General features: G+C 43.6%; 3 protein-coding genes across 6 annotated transcripts in view; all 3 read right to left on the bottom strand.

Annotated features, from left to right (window-relative positions):
• The window catches only part of LOC310764625 (DEP domain-containing mTOR-interacting protein-like), a 36,825-nt gene extending 36,301 nt beyond the window's left edge, over positions 1–524 (bottom strand). For both annotated transcript variants that reach the window (XM_083618935.1, XM_083618936.1), the window contains exon 1: positions 210–524. In XM_083618935.1, the coding sequence (XP_083475061.1) occupies positions 210–349 (140 nt within the window). In that variant the 5' untranslated portion in view covers positions 350–524. The remainder of the gene's footprint in view (positions 1–209) is intronic.
• The window catches only part of LOC310764693 (uncharacterized protein), an 88,599-nt gene that overhangs the window by 6,349 nt on the left and 57,097 nt on the right, over positions 1–25,153 (bottom strand). The window lies entirely within an intron of this gene.
• Positions 7,732–25,153, bottom strand: part of ARFGAP1 (ARF GTPase activating protein 1) — a 42,864-nt gene continuing 25,442 nt past the window's right edge. Inside the window, exons 7-14 of one of the 3 annotated variants that reach the window (XM_083618919.1) lie at positions 24,740–24,836; positions 23,395–23,451; positions 21,811–21,843; positions 19,987–20,016; positions 17,226–17,282; positions 14,895–14,954; positions 13,444–13,520; positions 7,732–12,586 (exon numbers count right to left, since the gene is read on the bottom strand). In XM_083618919.1, the coding sequence (XP_083475045.1) occupies positions 12,226–12,586; positions 13,444–13,520; positions 14,895–14,954; positions 17,226–17,282; positions 19,987–20,016; positions 21,811–21,843; positions 23,395–23,451; positions 24,740–24,836 (772 nt within the window). In that variant the 3' untranslated portion in view covers positions 7,732–12,225. The remainder of the gene's footprint in view (positions 12,587–13,443; positions 13,521–14,894; positions 14,955–17,225; positions 17,283–19,986; positions 20,017–21,810; positions 21,844–23,394; positions 23,452–24,739; positions 24,837–25,153) is intronic. The other 2 variants (XM_083618920.1, XM_083618921.1) reach the window with 2 other exon arrangements.

Here is a 25,153-nt window from a genome sequence, read left to right as displayed (position 1 = left end):
CAACAAACTCTCCTTTTGAAATTGTGACTTACATTTGCACAAAGGTTTAAAAGAAATAAAATAACAGAGGCATCTTAAGCCTGGGATCTGTCTCTCTTTGGCTGGCTTGCAACCGAGTATTGGAAAGTGACAGCCAGTCACTTCCAAAAGGGGGGAAAAAGCAAACGAATGGGGAACCCTGAGAGAAGGCTCAAGTGCAAAGGACATACCTCAGTTGCTCCCCTGCGATCATGACCTCAGCTCGGTGATGCTTCTCTGTTGCTTTTTGCTTCAGGATGCTGCCGAGGTTTTCCATCCCGTCCGGTCCTTGAAAGCTGTTTGGGGAAGCCGGGTGCGAGGACAGCTCCATCTCGCAGGCTCCTTGGCAGCTAGGGCTGGCTTCCCGCCACTGGTGGCTGCTTCTCTGCCTTTCTGTTTACAGTGGAGTTTCCTGCCAGAGTCCTCTTGTTAGCACTTCATTTGGAAGAGCCAGTTCAGGCTGCTTGAAGTTTCCTGGGAAAGCAGATAGAGAGAGAGAGAGAGAGAGAGAGAGACGGAGGGAGAGGGAGAGAGGCGGGACCATACTGAAGGAGGTTGAAGGAGGCCTGCCCTCCACTTTCCCACAGATGCTGCTCCGCCTTAAGCTGGAAACAGGTAAGTACACAGGAAGTGAGGAACAGATTCCCCCCCCCCAGAGAAGAAGGGCAACACCTAAGGTCTTTTGGGGGGTGGGACACGGGTGGCGCTGTGAGTTAAACCACAGAGCCTAGGCCTTGCAGATCAGAAGGTTGGTGGTTCAAATCCCCACGACGGGGTGAGCTCCCATTGCCCGGTCCCTGCTCCTGCCAACCTAGCAGTTCGAAAGCACCTCAAAGTGCAAGTAGATAAATAGGTACCGCTCCGGCGGGAAGGTAAATGGTGTTTCCGTGCGCTGCTCTGGTTCGCCAGAAGCGGCTTAGTCATGCTGGCCACATGACCCGGAAGCTGTACGCTGGTTCCCTCGGCCAATAAAGTGAGAGGAGCGCCACAACCCCAGAGTCGGTCACGATTGGACCTAATGGTCAGGGGTCCCTTTAGCTTTACGGTCTTTTTTATTATTGGTTTTCACATATTACATTACAATACAGATGCACCAAAGCCAACACCATTTCCTCCCCATCCCCCCATACATTTACATTTATATTTCCTCAGTCCATCATATTATTCTTTTCTCCCTCCTCCCACTTCCCTCCGCCCCCACCCGATTTCCTCCACATTACACAATTTACAATAATCTTTGCATTCTACAATCGTCTCAAATCATCTATATATTCTTATTATCTTTCCTTACTAGTTTTTCTTCCATCCAGTACTTCACATTTTAATCTAGGCATATTAACGTATCTTTTTCTGAGCAATATTTTGCCATATATTCATCAAAACATTTCCACTCCTTTTTAAATTTTTGATTCGACTGATTTCTTATTAAAGCAGTTCATTTTGCCAAAATTAAATATTCGTTTGGTTTACAAATCTATTCCTCCTTTGTGGGTATAGTTTGTGACTTCCACCTAGCAGCAATCACTATTCTAGCAGCTGTACTTGCATATAGGAAAATTCTCCCCCCCCCCCCGGTGGTATCTCTTAATCTATCAATCCAAGGAGGTATGTCTCTGGATTCTTTGTTCTTAAGAGCAGTCCTACACCAAAGGATCCATCAGCCTCCTTGATGCAGCTGGGAAGTCCTACAAGCAGTGCATGAAAGACAACAGACCTTACCCGCTGCTGCCCTTCCGCAACAAAAAGGTAAATTGCCCCTGGATATGGAGGTTCCATATAGCCAATCAGTCACTGTGCCTATACCTTCATGTGAGAAAGCAGTGAGGCGTATGGTCATGCCACTCTTAGAGGAAGGATAATAAAGCCATCAATTCTTTTCGTGATGGCTTTGGCGTAACCCCAGAATTCTCTCTCTCCCCCACCCACCCACTTGCTCAAACCAAACCTAAGTACAGTGGTATGTCGGGTTACATACGCTTCAGGTTACATACGCTTCAGGTTGCAGACTCCACTAACCCAAAAATAGTACCTCAGGTTAAGAACTTTGCTTCAGGATGAGAACAGAAATCGTGTTCCGGTGGCGCGGCTGCAGCGGGAGGCCCCATTAGCTAAAGTGGTGCTTCAGGTTAAGAACAGCTTCAGGTTAAGAACGGACCTCCGGAACGAATTAAGTACTTAACCCAAGGTACCACTGTACATTGCTCCTATGCATCCAATCCTTATTTCTCCCTTTGCCACTGCTGTTACAACCAGCAAAATTTGGATCTTAGGTGCAGGGAGCCATATTCTGACTTGCATGGCTCTCCAAAATGCCCCCCCTTTTTTTAACATCAATTGCACTGTACGGACACAAATTAAGTAAGCAGGAACACGGGGGGGGGAGGGATGGGGGGGAGGCATGTGCAGTACGTGATGTTATCTGAGCAAGGTTTTCAATCACCAACCTAATATAGCAGCCTTAATAAACCAGATGCCCAGCTTAATTGCATGAGTAGCTGTGAGAAGTGGTCAACATTCTCCTTGCCAGAGCAGCAGTGGTGAGCCATGAGCAGCCTTCATCAGCAGCGACAAAGGAAGCAGGTTGTTAAGCAACATCTGTAAGGCTTTGGGAAATCTGAAAATGATGCATCCTATCTATCATCATCATAATAAATTTTTATTTATATCCTGCCCTCCCCAGCCGAAGCCGGGCTCAGAGCGGCTAACAACAATAAAAGTAACACAGCATTCTAAAATCAATTCATTCTAAAATCAATTCAAAATCAAATTAATGGCAACCATTGGGCTAGAGTTCTGTGAGGATTACCAAAGGAGGGGGTCAGGCTGTGCCTTGGCTAAAGGCCTGGTGGAACAGCTCCGTCTTGCAGGCCCTGCGGAAAGATGGCAAGTCCCGCAGGGCCCTAGTCTTTTGTGACAGAGCGTTCCACCAGATCGGGGCCACAGCCGAAAAAGCCCTGGCTCTGGTTGAGGCCAGCCTAACCTCCCTGTGGCCCAGGACCTCCTAGATGTTTTTGTTTGAAGACCGTAAGGTCCTCTGTGGGACATACCAGGCGAGGCGGTCCCATAGGTATGAGGGTCCTATCATCTATCTATCTATCATCTATCTATCATCTATCTATCTATCTATCTATCTATCTATCTATCTATCTATCTATCTCTATCTCCTGGCTTTCCTTTCGAATGAAACAAATCAGCTAGACATTCTTGCTGGCCTTAGATGGAGCGGAAGGAGGCCTTAGATTCTGAGTGGAAAGCATGGGAGGAAGGCAAATATGGGAGAAGATGGTCCTGCCTCGGACCAGGGTGGGGCATGTATTTTGATACTGAACTTGGTGATCAGATCTTATAACACAACTTGCCAGAGCTGCTAGACATCCCACCATGATGGGGTTCTTGGATTTAATAGCTTATTTGCAACAATTTTAACCTAGAATCCTAGAAGTGTAGAGTCGGAAGGGATCACAATGGTCATTTAGGGCAATTCAGGAACCACAAGCTAAAAGTAGCCACCCGTCTTTAAAGCATCCTTTAAAAACCTCCAATGAAGGAGAGAGAGCCCACTACTTTTCAAGGTAAAGGTAAAGGGATCCCTGACCATTAGGTCCAGTCGTGACCGACTCTGGGGTTGCGGTGCTCATCTCGCTTTACTGGCTGAGGGAGCCGGCGTACAGCTTCCAGGTCATGTGGCCAGCATGACTAAGCCGCTTCTGGCGAACCAGAGCAGTGCATGGAAACGGCGTTTACCTTCCTGCCGGAGTGGTACCTATTTATCTACTTGCACTTCATGCTTTCAAACTGCTAGGTTGGCAGGAGCAGGGACCAAGCAACAGGAGCTCACCCCATCGCGGGGATTCGAACTGCCGACCTTCTGATCGGCAAGTCCTAGGCTCTGTGGTTTAACCCACAGCGCCACCCGTGTCCCTTCACCTTTCAAGGTAGTCCATTCCAATAGCTCTTACCGCCAGACAGTTCTTCCTGATGCTTAGTCAGAATCTCCTTTCTCATAATTTGAATCCAATGGTTCGGGTACTACCCTTGGGGCCAGCAGAAAACAAACTCGCTCCCTCTTCCATGTGATAGCCCTTCAGCTATTTGAAGATGGCTATCATATCACCTCTCAGTCTTCTCCAGGCTAAACACACCCAGCTCCCTCCGCTGCTCCTTGTAACACTTGGTTTACAGACTCTCTCTCATTTTGGTTGCTTTCCCCTGCACAAGCTCCCTCCTCGATACACACACACACACACACACACACACACACACACACTGCTTTCTTGAGCTCCACATGGCCTACCCTCCCACACACCAATTAAAATAAATAATTAAACCCCATGCCAAATCTCCTAACACACACCTTCCAAAACTCACCTTTTTCAAAAGGTGGAAAGAGCATCTCTCCAGGTTTGTGACCTACCAGTGGCGTAGCGTGGGTTGTCAGCACCCGGAGCAAGGCAAGTAATTTGCGCCCCCTAACCTGGGGCAAGGCAAGTAATTTGCGCCCCCTAACCCCTAACCTGCCGCCGCTGCCAGCTTCTTCTTGCTGCTGCCTGGGCTGGTCTGGTGTGGTTCTCTCCCGCACTCAGCACTGTGCTGGGCGGCCGCTGCACTGTCCCTCCCCCAGATAGTCCCTCGCTCTCTCTCCGCACTGCACGCCTGGCACCCACCCCCTCCACAGTGGGCGGCGACCCAGTGGCTCGGATCAGATTCGCACAGCCAGCACTGCAGTGAGAGAGAGTGAGTGAGCCAGGTAGGGGCAGAGAGCTGCGAGTGCGAGCGCCCCCCCCAGATGTTGCGCCCGGTGCGGCCGGCCCCCCACGCTATGCCACTGTGACCTACCCCTATACATGGAGCAGATTCTCAACACAAGAGGTTTCAAAGAAAGGAATGCCCGTGTTTAGGACAGCAAGATGAATCAGGAGTGCATTCTATTTCTTCTCTTATTACATCAGAGTTCAACAGGCTGCAAATCTTCCAGAGGAGCAGGCATGCCTGCTGTGTTTGCTGCAATAGACTAACAATAATACGCCATAATTTTCAGGCACTAGGGTTCATCAGAAAGCTTTATGCAGCTGTTCACCTTTAAGGTGCTGCATGACTTTTAGGTTGCTTTCACTGCTAAAAAACTTTTCAGACTTTCCTCTATTTCCAAACTTAATAAAAGTGCACCCTCTGGTGGGTAGAAAGAAAAACGACAGCTTCAGACAAACCATGGTAGTCCCTGCAAAGCCATCTCATGCCCTTTCTTCTTCACAAGTAGATGCAGCTCCAGATTCTGCCAGAAATAATTGTTATTCCCATGCAAACTGCCATTTCACTGGAGAGCCAGACAGTAGCAGGGCAAAGCAAAAAAACCCAGGTTCAGGAGTAGCAAGATGTGATTCATGCGGTTTCCAACAAGCGGCAAATTCCAGCTGAAGCCTCCCAGACCATATCCAAAACCGGCTGCAGGAGCTTGAGCCTATTCTAAGAGCCTTTACTCTCGAGGAGCGTCATTATTTGCAATGAGCCCTTTACTCGGGAGTCACACAGGGACGTTCAAGATTCTCAGGCAGAAACTCCACTGTCAACCAGCTGTCTGGTGAAAATGCTTTTGAGGTCCAAGGTGACTTCACCTCCCCACAACGTGAAACTAAATTCCTTGATTCACGCACCACTCATTCCTTTTTTATTTATTTTTTATTTTTGTTTATTTTGCTGCAAAACATGCACACAGCAACCAGAACACGCTCAGGAAAACATGCCACACATCCTGTGATCCAACAGGGCTAAAACAGCACACATCTTTAAGTCATGGGACTTTAACTGGATTTAGATCAATGAAAATAAACCGAGTCTATGTGAAGAGTGTTTTCCTGTCACACAATCACTGGAATCCAGCAGTGAAAAGTGTGAGGGCAGCACTTCCTAAGGATACTCGCAAAATATTGGTCTAACTATACCTTTCAACATGGGGAAGGGCAATTAGACCCCTGCGTTTATGGGACAAGACTGCTCCCAATTCTCAATGATGCAATATTACATGAAGTTTTAACAGATGAGCATCATTGCAACAGAAACAGGACAATTCAGTAGAAAAGTGAGTCCCAGTGAAAAGATGGGGTTGCGGGGTGGATCCAGACAACAGGGCTGCATCACATAAGCAGCCTTTTAGGACATATTCGTGTCGATCTCCCAGTCGAGTCTCCATCAGCCGTTCAATTACTTGCGATTCTAATCCCCTGCCAATTTTTGTATTATCTTTTCTTTTCAGCCACATTTCAATTGCTTCCTGCTTATTCAACATTTGCACAGTAATTTCTTTCCTAAAACGGGAAAATTGGGAGCTCTCCAAATCATTTAGTAACCTCTAGATGGAAGCTCCCAGAGATTTAGCAAATCTTCCTACAAAGCTTGGGACGCGTGTGGCGCTGTGGGTAAAACCTCAGTGCCTAGGACTTGCCGATCGCATGGTCGGCGGTTCGAATCCCTGCGGCGGGGTGAGCTCCCGTCTTTCGGTCCCAGCTCCTGCCCACCTAGCAGTTCGAAAGCACCCCTAAGTGCAAGTAGATAAATAGGTACCGCTTTATAGCGGGAAGGTAAACGGTGTTTCCGTGTGCTGCGCTGGTGCTGGCTCGCCAGAGCAGCTTCGTCACGCTGGCCATGTGACCCAGAAGTGTCTCCGGACAGCGCTGGCCCCCGGCCTCTTAAGTGAGATGGGTGCACAACCCTAGAGTCGGACACGACTGGCCCGTACGGGAGGGGTACCTTTACCTTTACCTACAAAGCTCAGCAAAACCCATTGCCTCCTGTGCTGCTCTCATGGAGCATGTGAACCATCTTCTGGAATTTTCAAGGCATTTGAAAGCCACCAGCAAATCAGCCTATTTTCAGTGGATGTGCCTTTCAGACTTCTTGTAGTCTGTACTCTTTGAAGCCTTTCAACATGGAAACATCTATATTAGGGTCAACCAACACCTGAGCATGTAGAGGAAGCTGTACTTTGTAAAAGTACTTGAGCTTAATGCAGAACATTAGTTAAGTAGTTGAATTCCACCCACCCATCAAAAAACAGCCAGGTAGCCATTAACTAACTACAGTGGTACCTCAGGTTGCATACGCTTCAGGTTACAGACTCCGCTAACCCAGAAATAGTGCTTCAGGTTAAGAACTTTGCTTCAGGATGAGAACAGAAATCGTGCTCCGGCGGCGCAGCAGCAGCAGGAGGCCCCATTAACTAAAGTGGTGCTTCAGGTTAAGAACAGTTTCAGGTTAAAAACGGACCTCCAGAACGAATTAAGTACTTAACCCGAGGTACCACTGTACTGGGAGTCTGGTGCAGTGTCTCAGTGTGGTATAGTGTTTAGTGTGTTGGACGACGAGCTGTGAGACTAGGGTTCAACGCCCTAACTCAGTCATGAAGTTTGCTTAGGTGACCTTGGAACAATCATCGTCTCTTTGCCTAACCTTGAGCTCCTTAGAGGAAAGGTAGAATATATATGCAATGTAATAGAAATAAGTAACACTCAAGTCCCAGCAACACAGCGTTAAGTGTGATTGCGCAATTCCATTTAAAAATAAAAGACAGGATGGGGATAGAGCTTCCATAGGGCTCATGGTTCAATCAACCCAGTCAGCTGGGCAGCATATAAATAATAAAATTATTATTATTATCATCAAGACAACAGGTATCATTTTCGTCTTTATTTCTAAAGTCAGTCTTCAGGCAACGTGAGCTGCTTTGTTCCATATCTCTTGCTTTATTGTTTTATTTTGCTTTTAAGATGACACTGTAGGTTCAAGTTCAGTACCACTTTACAGAACAAGGAATAGTGCTCACAGGTCCTGTGAACTTCACAAATACACAGCAGGAAAACTGAAAGGCTTCTCATGTCCCACAACTCCCCGCCTCTCTTAAAGAGAGACCCAAAGACCAGTCATTCCAACCTAGAATGCAAAGGAAGGTTAAGAACCTCAGATACATCTCTCAAAGCCATCCCTTCTGTATTCAAAAGCTTTGGGCAGAATCCTCCACTGGTACTTTATTTCTGTCCCATTTAAGTCAAATGTACAGAGAGGCTTTCTGGATCAAGAGGAGGTTCACCTCACAGTTTTAAAGTTATTGCACAAATTACTACACCAATACATAAAAAATTTCTACCCATGGAATGTTAGACGAGGGTTGGGGGGTGCTAGATTCTTGGAGGATATGAAGAGATCCCAGCAAGACTGTACAGAAAGAGGTCTTAAATCGTGAACCCCAGCACTACAGACACCTGGTTGTGTGATTAAAAACGCCCACCTTTACAAATGGCTCTTTATTGCCCCAAAGATGAACCTGGCAATTTTGCTGGGGCGCTGCCCTACTGGCATGCGGAAGGGCTTTTGGTAGCCCACATGGCTTGCTTAATTGTTCCATCTCGCAGACAGCTGATTTCCAAGGGCTGAGGGAATCATTCGGAAAAAGTTAGAACGGAGTGCCAAACCCTCATATTAGCTAAATCCCTAGAGCCAGACAATGGAGTCTGGCACCCACGTTCACCCACATTTGTGTATTTTCCACTCCAAATCACATCTTCCAAAGCACTTGTGCAGTGCTTTGTGCAGGAATGAAGCATCTGAATTGGCACTGAGAGAGGTCAGCGCGGAGGTGGCTGGACCTCAATTCAGAAAGAAAAGGCAGGATAGAGCAGCTCATGTGCCATTTAGGACAGGTGAGTAGTCTAGAGACTTGGTTCCATTCATGTAGCCAGCCCAGCCCACACTACTTAAATGATGCTGTACCATGGGTTTATCTCCTATTGCCACGAACTGTATTAAACAGAAATCATAATGCTGGGGTTATTTCTAGTTCTCCCATTTCAGCTTCTTAGGAATAGGCATGCAGGCCAGGTATCCCCCTATAGTGCTTCCTCACACATTTATTTTTTTAAAAAAACAGCAACCCATTTGCAACTGCATCATTCTTGCTTGAGGGATACCATGTGGTTTTTAGGGTTTGGGGGTAGGTCAGCATCAAAGGGTGTTGTTTCTTCTTCTCCCTGAAAAAAGCCTTTAAATTCTCATCAACCCCACCCCCCCCAAAAAAAGCTAAATAAGCAGCACATGCTGAAAGGAAGCACAGCGTGAAAGTAACTCTCTGATTCTTAGTCTAATACATTTGCATTGAATGGCTTTTAAAAACTGATTTCTTATAATGCAATTAAGCTTTTTCAAATAAGCAATGGCTGTGCTGTTTCTGCACACATCTTTCAACCTGCAGTATAGAGAGATCTGAAAGGTAGTTCATAGTCAGAAAAGTGAGCTGAGGGTGGAGGAATCAACCCTTTCAAAAGAAAGAAGTAACACAACAGGAGAGAAGGCCTATATTCAATGCTGCAATCACTCTGCCAATTCAGATTTTGCTCACTGGAGCACCATACCCTTTCATTAACCTGTATGATTGCCTAGGCCAGATTTGCGGTCAAACACATTAGTTTAAAAGCATATTTCCAAGCCCACCAGCTCATGCATACATGCTAGGCATCAATGACATTTAAAAACAAAACTTTTGATTTAAAAAAAGATTCCCTGCCACAGGCAATCAGTCAAGTGGCCATTCTTAAGGCTACAACAGATATAGCCTTGCTGAGACTGTGACTAAAGGTGAATCAAAAGCAGCTTCGTCCCTTCCCCAGCAACTGCATGCTACCCTTCTCTGTAAGAATTGATCATGATTTCGGAAGAATAAATAGGGCACCTTGAGCTCTGACATCAAAACCTTTCCTGTGCATTGTTTTACTAAGATGTCAGCACCACCAATGGTGCATTTAAGAATGTGACTGATGAAGTGTTGATCTCGAAGGGTAGATACATCTGAAATGACAAAAGTATTACAAGAGCAGAGAAAAATCTGCTAGGTTTGGAGAAAACGGTGAGAACAGGAGAGGAGGCGTATTATTATTATTTTACAAATATAACATTCATTTGTTCATACAGACTAGGAACGTATGGATATTTTGGGGAGTGGCAGAAAAAAAGAGTAACAAAGCAATTCAAGATGATGCAGAGGAGTTAATATTAATTCAGGTCGACTATGTCAGCAGTGAGCTCAAAGTACATTTTCCCATCCCTGTTACTGTGATGCTTTAATCAAAAGATTTCCTGCCAAATCATGGGTATAGCAGATCTGCAGAGCACATGCATTGGCTCTGAGACTCGGGCAGCAAACATGTACTAAAGAGAGCAGATAAAAAGGGTCAGGTATAAATTTACGCCAGCCACTACATGTTGAACATGCAATTAAGTTCCCATGATGTTATCTTTAGAACAGGGAGGGGAGTAAAAAAATACCACTCAATGGGTCACGGTGTTTACAAAAAATGTCAGAACCAACACTAAGGAAAGGCGTTAACTCTCACTGCGCCCTGACTTTTTCCTTTTTCAAAGGAGCCATTATACATGGGCAGAGATCTCAGAAGAGGACACAGGAGTCTGTCTGGCACAGGGAAGCACCACGGCCACCACAGACTCACTGAAAGGGCGCTAGACTGTTGAGAGCAGAGGATGGCGGAGCATAAACAATGAAAATACTCGAAGAACATTTCAGTTGGCAGCTTGAAAGGCTAGTGATTAAGTACGGCAGAACAAGCCAACAAGGTCATATTTCTTTACAAAGTAGATACTGACATACCAAACAATACACAAAAATCCTAGGAAACTATTAATACTTAGTGGGTAAGTTCACTGTGTGTGTGTTTGTGTGTGTGTGTGTGTGGACAGTTATATACAGCAGACAACCTTAGCTGACTTCTGGAGGTCTAAGTCTGTGCAAAAGCTTATCAGAAGACCAGGCTCAGGTCCACGGAACCCCAGAAATAGTCCACCTGCCAATGCAAAGGTGTTCTTGGGCAGAGATTCAAACATATGAAATGTAGGTTTGCAAGCAAAGTTTCCACACTGGTATGAGAGGAGCCGCCCACCCCACTCTCCTGCAATTCTGCTATCCACAGTGGAATTCAACCAATTACACCATGATCCCAAGTTTTCCAGGAGCTTCTCACAACATTAGCAGTCATGCTATGCTGTAACACATTACAAAGGGAGACAGATGACAAAAGAAGATCTATTGACCACAAGCATCAATAACATACGTTAAGACCTGTAGAAATAAATACCTGAATTCTTCTCAAAAGTCATGCAAAGCAGCCAACATGATGAAACTTACAACCTGACCCCTCTTGATTACCTTCCTTCTGATTTGTTTGTCTGTTTGTTTGGGGGGAGGGGGGAGGAGAGGTATCGATTTTGGAATCTTATATACTGATTTTATCTATAAATGCAGTCAAAGTACCAAACTCATGTTCGGTTGCTCAAGAAATTTGCTTCTTTCATTCACGAGTTCTGTTTAACTATCTTGTCTAATCCTTCCAAACACTTTCGTCATTTCTGATATCAGGCAGTTCTGGTAAAAACCAAAAAGAGCAAATGGAACCTTTGAGGGAACAAAAACAATGTGACATTTTTCATTTAATTTTTAAAAAGAAATGGAAACTACCAAGGGCAGGAAAAGGAAGTATCTTGCTCTTGACTCTCCAAGAGTTCATACGGAAGAAGCTCAAACCTTGTTTCTTCTGCGACAGAGATTTAGCTGAATAAGGTAAAGAGTTATTGTTTTTCCTTTCACACCTTGATAAATCTAAAAACTGCTTCAACAGCATCTTAATTACCATTTTCTATTGTTTCAAACCCACCCCGGCAACTTCAGTCTCAGTCCACTAATCCGCAATCAGTTCAGTAATCTGCAATCAGTTGAAGACGCACTCATATCAGCTTATCCAGAAGTTCTCCAGAACTTCACCTGAAATTCCAATGAGAAGCTGGGCAATCTCGCAAGACTACACATGCAGCATTGTGCTATGAAAGTATGCTTGCATGGGCTTACTTCCTCCAGGCTCTCGCTTTAGGAAGTCGGCATGCTCCGCATACAACAGCAGCATGGTGAGAATATATCTAAGAATGCACAAGGTCATTTCCATGGGAGAGACACGTCTTCATATGGTAATTACAAGAATCTACAAACCAATGTCTTTTTTTGTAGTAGTTGTAAACAGGAGTGGAAAGAGAATGGAACAGTAAGCATGAGGTTTAAACAGGCCCAAAAATGACAAGGACGTTAATCCAGTTACATGGGAAAGCTTTCCATCAGAAGTATGACTTTTCCCTCTGCCATGATGGACAGGGATACAAGTCCTACCAGTTCTGGTTATCCCAGCCTTCTTCAGCCGCTGAAGAAGATTCTTTTGTCGTCTTCTTAGGGGTCATTTTGGTTTTGCCCTCCCCGGCTGCATTCTCCCAGTTGGTCTCCCAGTTTTCCCAGCTGTCACTGTTACTGTTCTTGTTATTGGAGACTGTCCCCGACCCCCAGACATCCCAGCTATCAGAGCTCTTCTTCTCGGTAGAATTGTCCACGTACGTCCAGCTGTCGCTGCTTGGGGACTTGTGGGTTTTGGGCGGATCCGAATTGCCAAAGGTCTCCCAAAAGCTTTGATCCACTGCATTGTTCTGGTAGCCTTCACCACTGCTGTTCTGGTAGCTGTCACCCTCTGGCGGCCTTTCAAGGAAGAAAACACAGGAGAACAGAAGACTAGTTCATTTCAGCACAGCATGGATCAGAAGGGCTGCTATCGTGTTCAGTCTCGCATCTTGATCTGCTGTTACGCTACACTATTCAATCTCCACCTTAGAAGTGAAGGGGCGAAAAAGTAGCTGTGTGTGCATGTGCTTTTGTGTAGGCTCCACCATAACCCCAGCTAAAGCCAACTCTGGAGTCACTGCAATGTAAATATTACAGGGAGGCAACACTATGCCATCCATGATGGGATGGGATGGAAATACCCTATAGTCAGCAGTGATGAAGTTTAGGAGAGGGATATCATGCGTTGTCTGGTTTATCTAAAAATAAACTGTGCATGCCATTTCACATAATAAAAATCTCTGAGTGGTTTACATAAAACTACAACAATTACATTCAATAATATTTCCTAAAGACCAGATTAAAAACAGAACAAATGCATATATCACAAATAAAACAGAGCAGCATACAGAACAGGTTTTCTCAACCTCTCAATTTTTAATTTTCTTAAGTTTTTAAGAATGGTGTGAGACCAAAAGCAAGCATATTTGAACATAATGGTTTTGGGAGAAAAGGTGCCAGTTGTTTCAAGTTGTGTTCATGTTTTAAAATGCTGTAAAGATGTTTCTGAGGATTTGGAAAAGGTCAGAAGAAAATGAATAAGGGACATATAGGTCTAATAAAAGGGTTTTACACCCACTGGATTCTAGAAGGATTATCGTGGAATACAACCATGTCTGTGTTCTTTGGCCACAGCAGCTGCCAATCAAAACAGATATGTGAGACATGGAAGCCTGGAGAGTACACATATAACACAAATACACAAATAGGGGTACCTTTCAGAAGACTCATCTGATTTTCCAGAAAAGAAAGTGGTAACATCTCGCCATCCCTTACTACTTGCTCCCTGGACCTGTGAAATAGAGGTTGGGGCAAAATGGAGAAGGAAAACCCAAAGGAAGATTACAAAAACATCATTTGTGACAAAATATCATTTTGGGGGAGTTGGCGTGGTGGAAGAGCGGCAGAACCAGCTTAATCACCTGCCTCTGAAAGTGGAGCTCTAGAAACTAGAAGACACTCCGCTTTGAGCCACTGAGTCAAAGGGACCAGACTCTTAGCAAAATAGGCCAAGCCTTAAAACGTTAAGATTAGCTAATAGGCTCAGATGAAGAACCTGAAAAGCTGCCACTTCATGATTTTTCTGCCTGCTGCAACAATTTTAATGCAGTGCGGTAGATGCCATATGGATTCTAATTTGATTTCGATTTCTTTTATTTATTATATACAGTACTGCATTTCATTGTATTACAATTTGAATTCCAATTTGTAACACAATAAAGTAAAATAAATAAAAGAAGCAAACAAATGTAATTAGAAGCCAATATAAATGTCTTATCCAACAGATGCGCTGTCTCTCATCTTCAACCACAAATCCTAGGGACCACCTGCATGAAGCTTGCAGGCCACCAACTCTTCATGGGCCAGAGTTTGGGAACCTTTCATATAAGGGACAAACACAACATGTTCATGAAAGGTGAGCTCACCACCGATACCAGAGCTACGAAAAGTACTAACGCTATACATCTTTCCAAGGAAATTTACACACTGCTTTTCTTAAAAAAGCATCAGAGCAATTTTAAAATCAAAGCATTCAAGAGAAAAATAGTTTAAACTAGGAAGCATCAGCACTTACCGGTTTTATTAAGCATTGGCAGCAAGAACAGAAGAAAGGGAGAAGGCACGTATATTAGCAAAATTTAGAAGTCTTTGTATTCAATTTAAGCTGTTTCCATATTCCTTTGCCAACTTTATGGCTGGTCATTGGCCCACTCATTGCTACGTTTCATAATGAGGAAGAGAATTTGTTTTAGAAATGCATCCTGTGAGCTCACAGGAAAATGTTTTTTGTCACATCAATGGTACACGTACCATTTATGAAATACCCTTTACTAGATATTGAGGGAGTCAGTTTTCACACATGAGCCTGGTTCACACATTGCTGTAACATTCAATGATTTGTTCAGCCACAGCATAAATGCCGGCTCCTTGCATGTGAGGTCATAGTCAAACTGATTTCCATGCAAAACAGATGCAACCCAATCACTTTCAGTGACACGTGTGACTTGGGCCTAAATAAAAAACAACAACAGAATAGACAGCTGTTTTGTCAATGCTGTGTTGCTGCAGGAGAAATTGCTTCTAGCGCTGGAGGACAGCATGCCTAAGGAATATGGAGACTGGCTTAATTCCTGGCCTTCTATCTGCTAGGAAGGCCACATCGTACCTTGGAAGCCAAATGCGAGACTCCCTGGGAAACATCATCCATAATTTTTCCATCTTTTACCTACATGAATCAAGATGTCCAAAGTTAGGCGCGGAACAAAATGATGCCACAGCTACCTGAGAGAAATGCTATTTGCACCAAAAGTAAACACAAATCTTTCATTCCACAGACAAATGAGGTCAGGAGAGTTTGCTACTTTTAAAAGGTTATCTGCTAAGAACTCTGGAATTAATCTTCCTTGGGGGAGCCAAAGACTTTGGATGCAGCATACTAAGCAATCAAGAAACCAATGGCACGATGAGCATTTACTTTAAAAAGTGAGGCAATTCTTACAAGTATAATCATATTCTTTTTTACATCATAAATGCATTCCTTATTTAGAACTTTACACATTATTCAGAGCCCCTCCTAAGATGTCTGATGACATCTAAAATAATATCTAACTCGGTTCAAAAGTTTGCAATTGATGCAGTACAGATCATAAGCCTCAAAGCTTAATTATTCTACCTTTAATTTAGCAATATTGTGTCTTTAGAGGAGAACTGCCATTGATGGACCAGGGGCTGAAAAAGTCCCTCGTTCTCAGCCGAGATCACGGTGCCCCAAAACTATGCATTTTTTGACACCGTGCTCTCGCACGGGTTACAAAACACATGCAGGAGCGTGGCCCCAAAGTTTTGCACTGGGACATGTGGGAGGGTATGGTGGCACCATTCACATAACCAAAGCTACCACAGAGATACCAACATTTTCAAAAGTAAAGGGTGCATGGCTTGGCTTTTGAAAAACAGGGGGTCTGCAGTACTTAGCTAATTGGGAACCACTGGCCTAGAGTAAAAGTGAATAATCTTAGGGTTCAACAAGCTAGAATACCACCAGGGTTCTGAGTTCAACTCTGCACTCGTTGCATAAGCTTTTGCATTTTATTTATTTTAGCCCCACTTATTTTATTTATTTTAGCCCCACTTCCTTGTCTGCAAAATGGACATAACCTGACAGGTTGCTATTAATAAAAAGAGACTATAAAAATCACACTGCAGATCTGAAATTCAGAAAGCTGAAACACCGAACTGAATCATATTCATGGGAACAACCAGTACTTGATGAAAATGGAATTATATAACATGATTCCGAAAATATCTCTCTCTCTGTACCACCTTTCCCAGCCTCGTGTCCCCCTCCAGATGTTTTGGAGTACAGCCACCATCAGGGCTATCTAGATGGGCAAAGATCAGGGATGGCAGGAGCTGCAGTTCCACAACATCCTAAGCACCAGGTTGGGAAACCCTTCTCTGCACGCCCTGAAATATTAACATAGGCTCCTTTCCAGTATTTAGCTCACCTGTGATCTCTGGGAAACGTGAGAACAGCAGTTTGCGGAGGGGCTTTTCCGCAGCTGCCCCAGCCTCAGGGATTAACATGTGCTAATGCCCATCTTAGGGTATTCAATTAAGTGTTCAAACATGTCCCAAGTCTCTATTATGTCAGGCATTTGTGAAAATTTCTCAGTAATGCCCCATATTATTTATCTATGGCATTTTCTAGCTTTTAGGGGGCTTTATCTGCAGCGAGCTTTGCAACTCTGCCCTCTGTGTTAAACTAGCTGGATCTTTGAATGTCACTTGTATTAAGATGAAGGCTTAAAATTGGATTTTTAGGCATATAAGGTTTCATGGACATGCATGAATAAATACTAAACAATGAAACCAAGAGTGGGAGTGGAGGGAAGTCAAGCAAGATTATGGTTTTAAAAAAACTAGCAGGATCTTGGGGAACCCTTCAAAGAGGGCCTAGGGAGGTATGCTGTTGGAAGGAGTGGCATGATCCGGCCAAAGAGTGCTGGTGTGTGAGTGCTGGGTATTGTGTTGGACTAGGAACAGGAAGACCCAGGTTCAAGTCTTGACTTGGCCAGGATGGGGTGACATTAGACCTGCCATTTCCCCCCTTAAAATACCTTACCTCACAGGGTTGTTGTGAGAATGAATCACGTAAGCCACCCTGAGCTCCTTGGAGGAAGGGCAGGATATTATAATAAATAAACAAAACGTTTGAGACAGACGAATTAAACGGCCAAGAAGGATGAGGGGGAAATATCAATGTCACATCCGTTTTGAACTGGACTCTCAGATCTTTGGCTGCAAATCTCTTGAAGTATAATGCCAGAACCTGGTTTTTTGATAACACCAACAGGGAAGTGTTTTTTAGACTACATCGGGGAGGAATTGTACTGCCACTCTGTGTGCACACAATTTCACACTGGAGAAGCTCATGTGTGTAAGAAGGAAAATGGTATTCAGTTCCCATCACCAATGTACTCATTTCCAAAGTTACCTTCTCCTGTGCAGGTTTGAGGACATTTTCATTTATACTCTGACCTAACTCTGAAGCCTAGTTAAAAGTAAAACAAACACAAAAGTCAGTTACACTTTTCTTCATAGGAAACATCTAACATGTATTGCCACGGAAAGGAGCCACTAGACTTTCAAAGAAAAGGAAGGAAGGAAGAAAGAAAAGACAAAAGCAGGACAGAGGAGCCCTGAGGTTTGCCTGGTACAAGCGAGAGAGTGAGCTTTAAGCACACAATGCGTATTCACAAAGAGACGGGGAAATACACCGAGATGTACAAGACTACAGGGCTGTTTCAGTATCCTCGAACTGGTTCCTTTAAGCAAGTCCCAACAGACCAAAAGAAAATATCCTTGCTAAACCAAAGGTTACTTTAGGGGTGAATGTGCTGCCACTGCAGAGAGGTCAGTTCCCATGCTGCTCCAGCAACACGCAAGAAAACTTTACTCAAGAGGTTTGGTCACACTGTGCGATTACTCAGATGTAAGAACACAATATGGCCCTTATCATGTAGGCATTAACTTAAAATTATTAGAGGGGCATGAGAACTAACCACACTGAAACTACTGGGTAATCACAACCACTGCACTACATTAACATGAAGTCAGCAAGTTCTTTTGGAAAGAGAAATGCAATCATTTCACAGAACATACTCTGAAGTTATGCAAGCAATGGCAAGCCCATATGAGATTTCCTGTGGCTGGGTAACGCAGAAGACCTGCTCTTCCCAATTCCACAGCCTAACTTTCATGCTCTTTGCCAAGATGCACAAACATAACTTGTAGAAAAAACAGGAAAGAGATGCAGAAGGCTTTTAAACTAGAAGTGGAACGCAACTGGAAAACCTTGTGTGATTTTGTACTCTGGTGCCTCAGGTGCGGCCTGTTAGTCTGGGGGATGCACTTCCTGTTCTGCTTCTCTAGACCTATAAAGTGTTACAACTAGAAATACGAAATGGTGTGAAATTGTACCCAGTTAATTGGGGGAAGACGGAGGGGGGGGGGAGGGAGAGAATGAATTATTGGTTAGAGGTTAAAAAGAGAAGGAATACACTTGTGGACTGGTAACATTATGTTTATGACACTCAGATCTAGACTGCCCAAGTTGACCCTACAGTAGCTGCTTTGGGGAATATGGATTGGAATAGATGATCCGTAGTCCCTTTAGACCAGGCACCCCTAAACTCGGCCCTCCAGCTGTTTTGGGACTACAGTTCCTATCATCCCTGACCACTGGTCCTGTTAGCTAGGGATGATGGGAGTTGTAGTCCCAAAACAGCCAGAGGGCCGAGTTTGGGGGTACCTGCTTTAGACCAAGAACATTCTATTCATCCTTCAGTTGTTTCCCAGAATAATGTTATTTCTTGCTGCTATTTCTTATTGGATGCTAAGTATTATGGAAGAACACAGTTGCACTTCTCCTGAATCTTGTCTTACTCTACAGAGTTACATGCATTGTGAGTTAAGGGTGGGATGAGTGACTGAACTCTTCCTTTCCAATTTTTTAATTTATCTGTGATTAAGTTGTAAAGCTTGGGGGAAATCCCTGCTCATCTTCCTGCCTAATACCACAGTCTCCTCATCTAATCTGTCACCACGTTAAACTAGAAATGAAAACAATTAAGGTATTGGACCAACATGGCTGGCATCTTCTTTATCTGTTACCATGCCTGATGATGCTAACAGGACAGTGTGGAAGTTCATAACCTAAAGTAAGTCTGTCTAGTCAATGCCCTTGTTTATTATGAGGGCCAGTGTCTGGTTCAATTCACAGAATATGCACAACTTATTCTCCTGACAATATGCAGCTGATGGAATTGTTAACCCTGTGAAAGAGACAGAGCACAGAGGTTTGACAGATCTGTGACTGAATGCTGAACACCCTTTTCCCAATGAACAAAGCCTTCAGGGGAACATCTATTGCTAACTGTGATGTTACCATGTATAAGAGAGTGCTGGAGGGGAAATAGTTAAATAGGTTGCGAAGACAGGGCCCAGGGGGGTGGAGTCAGTGGGTCTATAAAGGAGTTCTGGGAGGAGTTCTGGGAGTTAGTTCGTTGGGAGTTGTGGGTGGGTAGTTGGTTGGTTTGAGTGGGTTGGCTGGTTGGGAAAGGCAGTTGGTAATAGAGAGACAGTTAGGGCAGTTGGTCCTTGAGTGTGGGGAGGTAGCAGAGATAGAGAGAGGAACATAAGAATAAGAAAGTAAAGAGGAACACTGTTTGGAATGCTGTAATAGTTTTGTTTTAAGTCTGAAATAAAATACACTCTTCTTTATGAATTGAAAAGCTGACTGAGACTGAAGTGATTTTACCAGGGAGGACCTGGTTGGTGGCAGTGGATTAGTGGTGTACGGGTCAATCGTCCGTGAGACGACCGGGGGCTCCGTACGAACGCCACACTAACCTCATTTCCAAATACTTCCCTAATGTAAATACAGTTCTGGATACACCTCAGTCCTGAGTGCTCATCCCATAAACCCACGCGTTGAGCGAGCCTTTGACATCCAACATTTACAAAATAGTATGGATTGGAATATATACTTAGAACTCTTGCTTGATGCAGCCTATTTTAAAACAAGCTGAAGGAGACATTACAGAAAGATGCAGACGACACCGTTCAACAAAAATGACTTGATTTCAAAGTGAGGGGGGTTAAAGTGAAATTATAAAAGACAGCTAGCAGCAAAATGTACAAACTCAGCACAGAAACAAAGCACCCATGCATGAGAATTGAGGGGAGGGCTTTACCGGATCTGCCTGCTGTTTGTGGCCCCAAAACTTTAGACCCAGGCAGCACAAGAGAAGAGAGCAAGGGAGGTAGAAGAAGCAGCTTTTAGCAAAAGATCTAATGCACTCTTTTGTTCCTGGCAAGAAAGCATGATATTTATCCCAACATCAGTGCCTTAACGACAAGCAAAATGTTTAGTCTCTTGATTACCACGCCAAACTAAATTGTCAAAAATAAACTAAAATAAAATTATATAGTCAGGGCTGAGAGCGAGAGTCAGCTTGTAAGCACGAGCTAGGAAGCAACAGCTCCAATTGTTAATTGGGAAAATTTGCCATCATGTACCGACTGAGAAGGCAGCAGTGCTGCTGAGGTGCCTTGTCAGTAGGGCTGGTAAGTTAACTCCAGTGTAGCATTTTGAATATATATGCATGTTGATACTAATATGACATTCAACAAGGTTTAAATAAGAATCTATGAGTCCCGTAAGAAGGCAGGAAAGGAAAATCAAGTCAATATCAAACGTTATATATTTTACAGAAGGGGAAAATATCTGCAGGCTTTGTGTTCTGCCAACATCTGCCAGGAATACTGATTTAATTTTCCCTTGAAAGACACACCATTTTAGCTTGCAAGACGGTTTCAGTTAAACAAGAATTAATTTCACTGGGCGTGTGAATGCACCCAAGGATATATTCCTCATAGAATCCAAAGCCTTTGCTTTGCACAACTTGATATAAATGCACCAACGCTTTTCTACAAACTGCTTAGGTTTGTTTTAGTACAAATATGCTCTTATAGAAGCTGGTTTCTATTAGCATGTTCCCTTCACCTACAAGGCAAGCACCTCAGGAACATGCAGGATTGCCACTGAGAAGGTAGCGTGTAGATGCTCGCACACAGATATCATTTGTATAAACCAGCTTCTCTGTGTGGGTATTACACACATGTAAACACCGCAGTTCCTATAAATAGCACCATCATCTGAGCATCTCCCAGCTGTGACTTTATGGCAGTCCCACAGAGACTCCAGCATAGTATCAACCAGCCCCAAGTTATGATCTATGCAAATTGTGCATTGATTAGGAGGCAATTCAAGTCTGGAGGCTATTGCTTAATAGAGAAGCAATATCTGAGGTTCTGCAACACTAACTGCAGGCTACATAATTTTACCCGAGGAAGCTGTAATCCGTTTCCACATTACGTACACTGCATAACCTACAATTCCCCTCTCAGTAGATTTATTTACTTCTAATGAATTGCTTTCCGCCACTCCCTTAGGCAAAATGCTTGACGTGACAAAGGAGTAAATTCTGCAGCCATGGGCTAAAATGTAAAATATGCATAAGCCATAAGTGGAAAGTGAATTAACAGAACCCCTGTTCAATTTAGATGTATGACACAACATTCTCTATTAAAATAAGAAAGGACACATGCCTGATACCAGCAGTATGCTGTCTCGGTTTTTTAAAAAGCAACAGTTGATGGTGCAAAGTGCAAAGATGATGAGTGGTTTTATAGGTTTTTAGAGCAGATTCTTGCTATCCAGTTGTAGATATTCTGCAACTTGGTAGCAAACTACTAAATAAATGTCTGATGAGTCAACAGGTGCAACCTCTGTTTTCTATTGTGCTTCAAAACATACCTCATCTGCTTCCTAACTTAAGAGTACATGACGCTTTCATCACAATACCTCTGACACTGGAACCTAATTTGCAGTTTCTCAGAGAAGATCCGGGAGATTGTAAATATTCCAAGAGAATTCAAACTGCTGAGGAAAAGAGAACCAGTGAAGATTTTTAGTGTTGGGTTAGCCACATAACAGAAGGACTTATGAAAATCACCTTTTGAGTTGCTTGAGATCCAAATTTGGTAGCCTGTTAATAGAAGCAAGAATTGTTTGTTTCAGTCTTTTATTTTCCCCTTAGCAATTCAAAGCACAGACACTGATGATGTGGACTGCAGCGCCACAAGATTATTCTGTTGCTGCTTTACTGTAGCAACCTAACACCTTCCCCCTTGACATTATAACGTTCTTATGTTTCTCAAAATCTTACAAAACGCCTACCACTCTAAGGAACTTTTTAGAGCCACGAATATCAAAACTTTGCTTTGTTAGAATCCTTCCATATGGGAGACTTCTAGCATTACCCAAACACTGGTCCCGTCCCCCCGCCCCACCCTCTGCTGTAAGCTATAGGCAGAAAAACAACTGACTTTCCACACTTCAAGGTTATTGTGTGTACACATCCTCTTATGTTCTGCCCACGTGTGATATGGCGATGTGGGTTCTGAGGATCCCATTCGCCAGAGAAATGTTCTCTAAAATCATTTTGCCACTAGAAAGGAAGTCTGCACCTCCGAAAACAATTGTGGAGGGAGAGTACAGAAATTGCCAGTACAGAAATGCCTCACACCAGCCAAGGAGAAGCAGAGCACTATGCTCCTCTTTTTCCAGCTTGCTCTTATAAGTAAAAAGCAGATGAGGGGGAAAAATTGGATAAAAATTAGATTGACTATCAAGAACAGCCAAGATGCTTAACCACTTGAAAGCATCAATGCCGTTTCCAAAACATGCCTTTTTGAAAATTCCACCACAAGTAATTTCTCATAAATATCAATTAGCATGGTTTCTCTTTTTTTAAGGAGACTAGCTGAATCCATAAAAAGTAGCTGTAACAGCAGCTATCAGACCTGAAAGCTAAAACAAATCTCCACTGTAAAAGGCAATATTCTTCTGGATATGAGAATCTATGAAAACACACACAGAGAGCGAGAGACAAATTAAGGGAAGGCTGTTCCCTTCATGCCCAGATTGTAAGCTTCCAAAGGCATCGGGCTGGCTGTGCTGGAAACAGAATGAACCAGAAGGGTTCTTGTGTTCTTGACAGGATATTGGTTGACAGCCAAGGCTGGCTCTGCCATGCGGCAGGGCAAAGCAGCCTGGTCTATGCGGTGGCTAGATGAAAGCAGGAATTGGTGTATGAATGGTGTAGCAAGACTTTTAAAAGTGTTTGACCTGATGAGAGGGGTGTCTGAACTCCTCTTCAGATAGCACAGTTTGCAGCCTGTAAAGCAGATTATTTTACAATGCAACAGTTTTGAGTTCTCAGGATGGATTCAGTTGACCTGATGTCTCACATGATGATAGCAGTCACCCTCCTGCTAGGATGGCCATTTAAAGCTTTCACCACACAGCAATTCCTCAAAAGCACTTATGTGGGAAGATGATCATCAGGTGAATGGGTGGTTAATGAGCATCTGAAGGCATCCTTAGCAGAATGGAGAAAGCAACAAACCGAGCCCATCGCTGCAGGTGTTTGGTTCCTTTTAGGTTTTCGCCTGTAAAAGGTCAGCTTCCTAAGAGAAACTCTATTACACAGAGCAAGCTGGATAACTTCATTTGCTGGATTATAGTGTTTACTTACACCTTCTTTAGCTGCAGAAGCAAACTTGCTCGCTCCAGAAGTAAAACTACTCCACCCCTGAAAGAAGAAGCAGAGAATGGTTAGGCCTGCTCCATTTTTACCAAGGTAAAACAAAAAAATGTTTCTTTCAACAACCAAGTGCAGAGAAAATCTAATAACCTTTCTGTATCAGGTGAGGGGAACCTCTGGGCATTGTTCGCCTCCATCTACCACCATCCCTAATGATAGACTGTATTGGATGGAGCTGATGGGAGTTGGAGTCCAAATGTCTGGAATGCCCCACGTTCCCCACCTTTGCTCTGCATCGTAACAGCACAGACTCATCCACCTTGTCATATACGCTACCCCAATTCTCGGTAAGCTCAGCCTCTTTGTTTGAAAGTGCACAGCTCCCAAACTTGCACAAAGGCCAAAACTGGTAGCCATAATAAAAACGTGCAACCCTTGCTTGATCCATGGGCTTAACTACAGGAAGGTAGAAAGGTGAGGCAAAATAAGTGAAAGATCATTTCCTTAATTCAGGGGGAGCCGATGTAGTTTGGAAAGTTTCCCTGGTTTGGAAAGTCACCAGCTCTTAGCTTCAAGTTCAAGCAAGTTCTACAAATCATGATTTCCCCTCTCTTGTTTTCTTCTTCTTCTTTTTCTACACTAACCATACACAATGACACTGTTGATTTTGTAAAATGGAGCCACAACAAGTAGCCCTTTTCCCTACTGCTTCTCTCCTGCCCGGGAAGCCTCCTGCCAGTTCCATTCTCCCTGTCTGAAGCCTTTATGCAGGTAGAGGAGGCCAGTGACATTTCAGAGTGTACTCTTTTCAAATGCATTGAAAACCATTTTGAAAAAGAACTGGGGAGTTGCTTGTCACTGCAGTGAAAATGAATGTTTTGAGAGGGTAGAGAAAACGAAGGAGAATAATCCCATGTTACCTGATTTTAAAATGCTGCGCTAGTATTTCTAGAAAGACCGGCATGAAGGCAAGAAAGGTTAGCGCAGCTAAACATGAACGAAATCAACACTAGAAGCATTCTGGCAAGAAAGCAAAGCAAGTGGATAAATTATCATTTTGATTTGATTACCATTCCGATAAGCAATCAAGCACACCATTAGTCAAGTTGTCCACTGTGGTTGTTTTCTATGATGCACGGTTATTCATTTCTTAGCATTATACTCCAAGTGTTGAAGTAATCTGTCTAAAATTGCGCTCTGTCGTCTCTACTTTTTAAATTGTTGTTTCAGACATGATGTAATACGGGGAACCTTGGCTTGCTTAGTGGCAACAGAAGAGTGAAAGAATAAGAATGCATCTTATATCAGCGTATGCACAGGAAAAGCAGATACTTACTGAATACAAAGAGGACATGGCATTATTGAGAAAGTCATCTTCCTTTTTGGGAGGCGTAACTGTGTTCCCGAACCCCACGTAACGATTTTCTTGACCCCTGAATCAAAGCACACAAGATGTTTGAGCTCAAATATAGGGTATGCCTTAAACCACTATACGCAACTGATGCAAGCTTTATCTACAGGGTTGTTTTACCTATATTGTTGGAGGAGAGAGAGGAATGTTTGTGGGTCTCCCTGGTGAGATGAGGAGGAAGAGGAGGAGGATAATAATAATTTATTTATACCTCGCCCATCTGGCTGGGTTTCTAACAAATCCTCACAAGTTCTCTTTCATGGGCAAACAACTTAGGAAAGGCCCGCCTCTCACTGTTGTTGTTTTTTTAAAAAAAATATTATTATTATTATTTTCCCC

Source organism: Podarcis filfolensis, assembly GCF_964270895.1.
Source record: "Podarcis filfolensis genome assembly, chromosome: 6".
Lineage (NCBI taxonomy): Eukaryota > Metazoa > Chordata > Lepidosauria > Squamata > Lacertidae > Podarcis > Podarcis filfolensis.
Note: the sequence above shows the minus strand (reverse complement) of the source record. Positions and strands in the feature narration are given on the sequence as shown.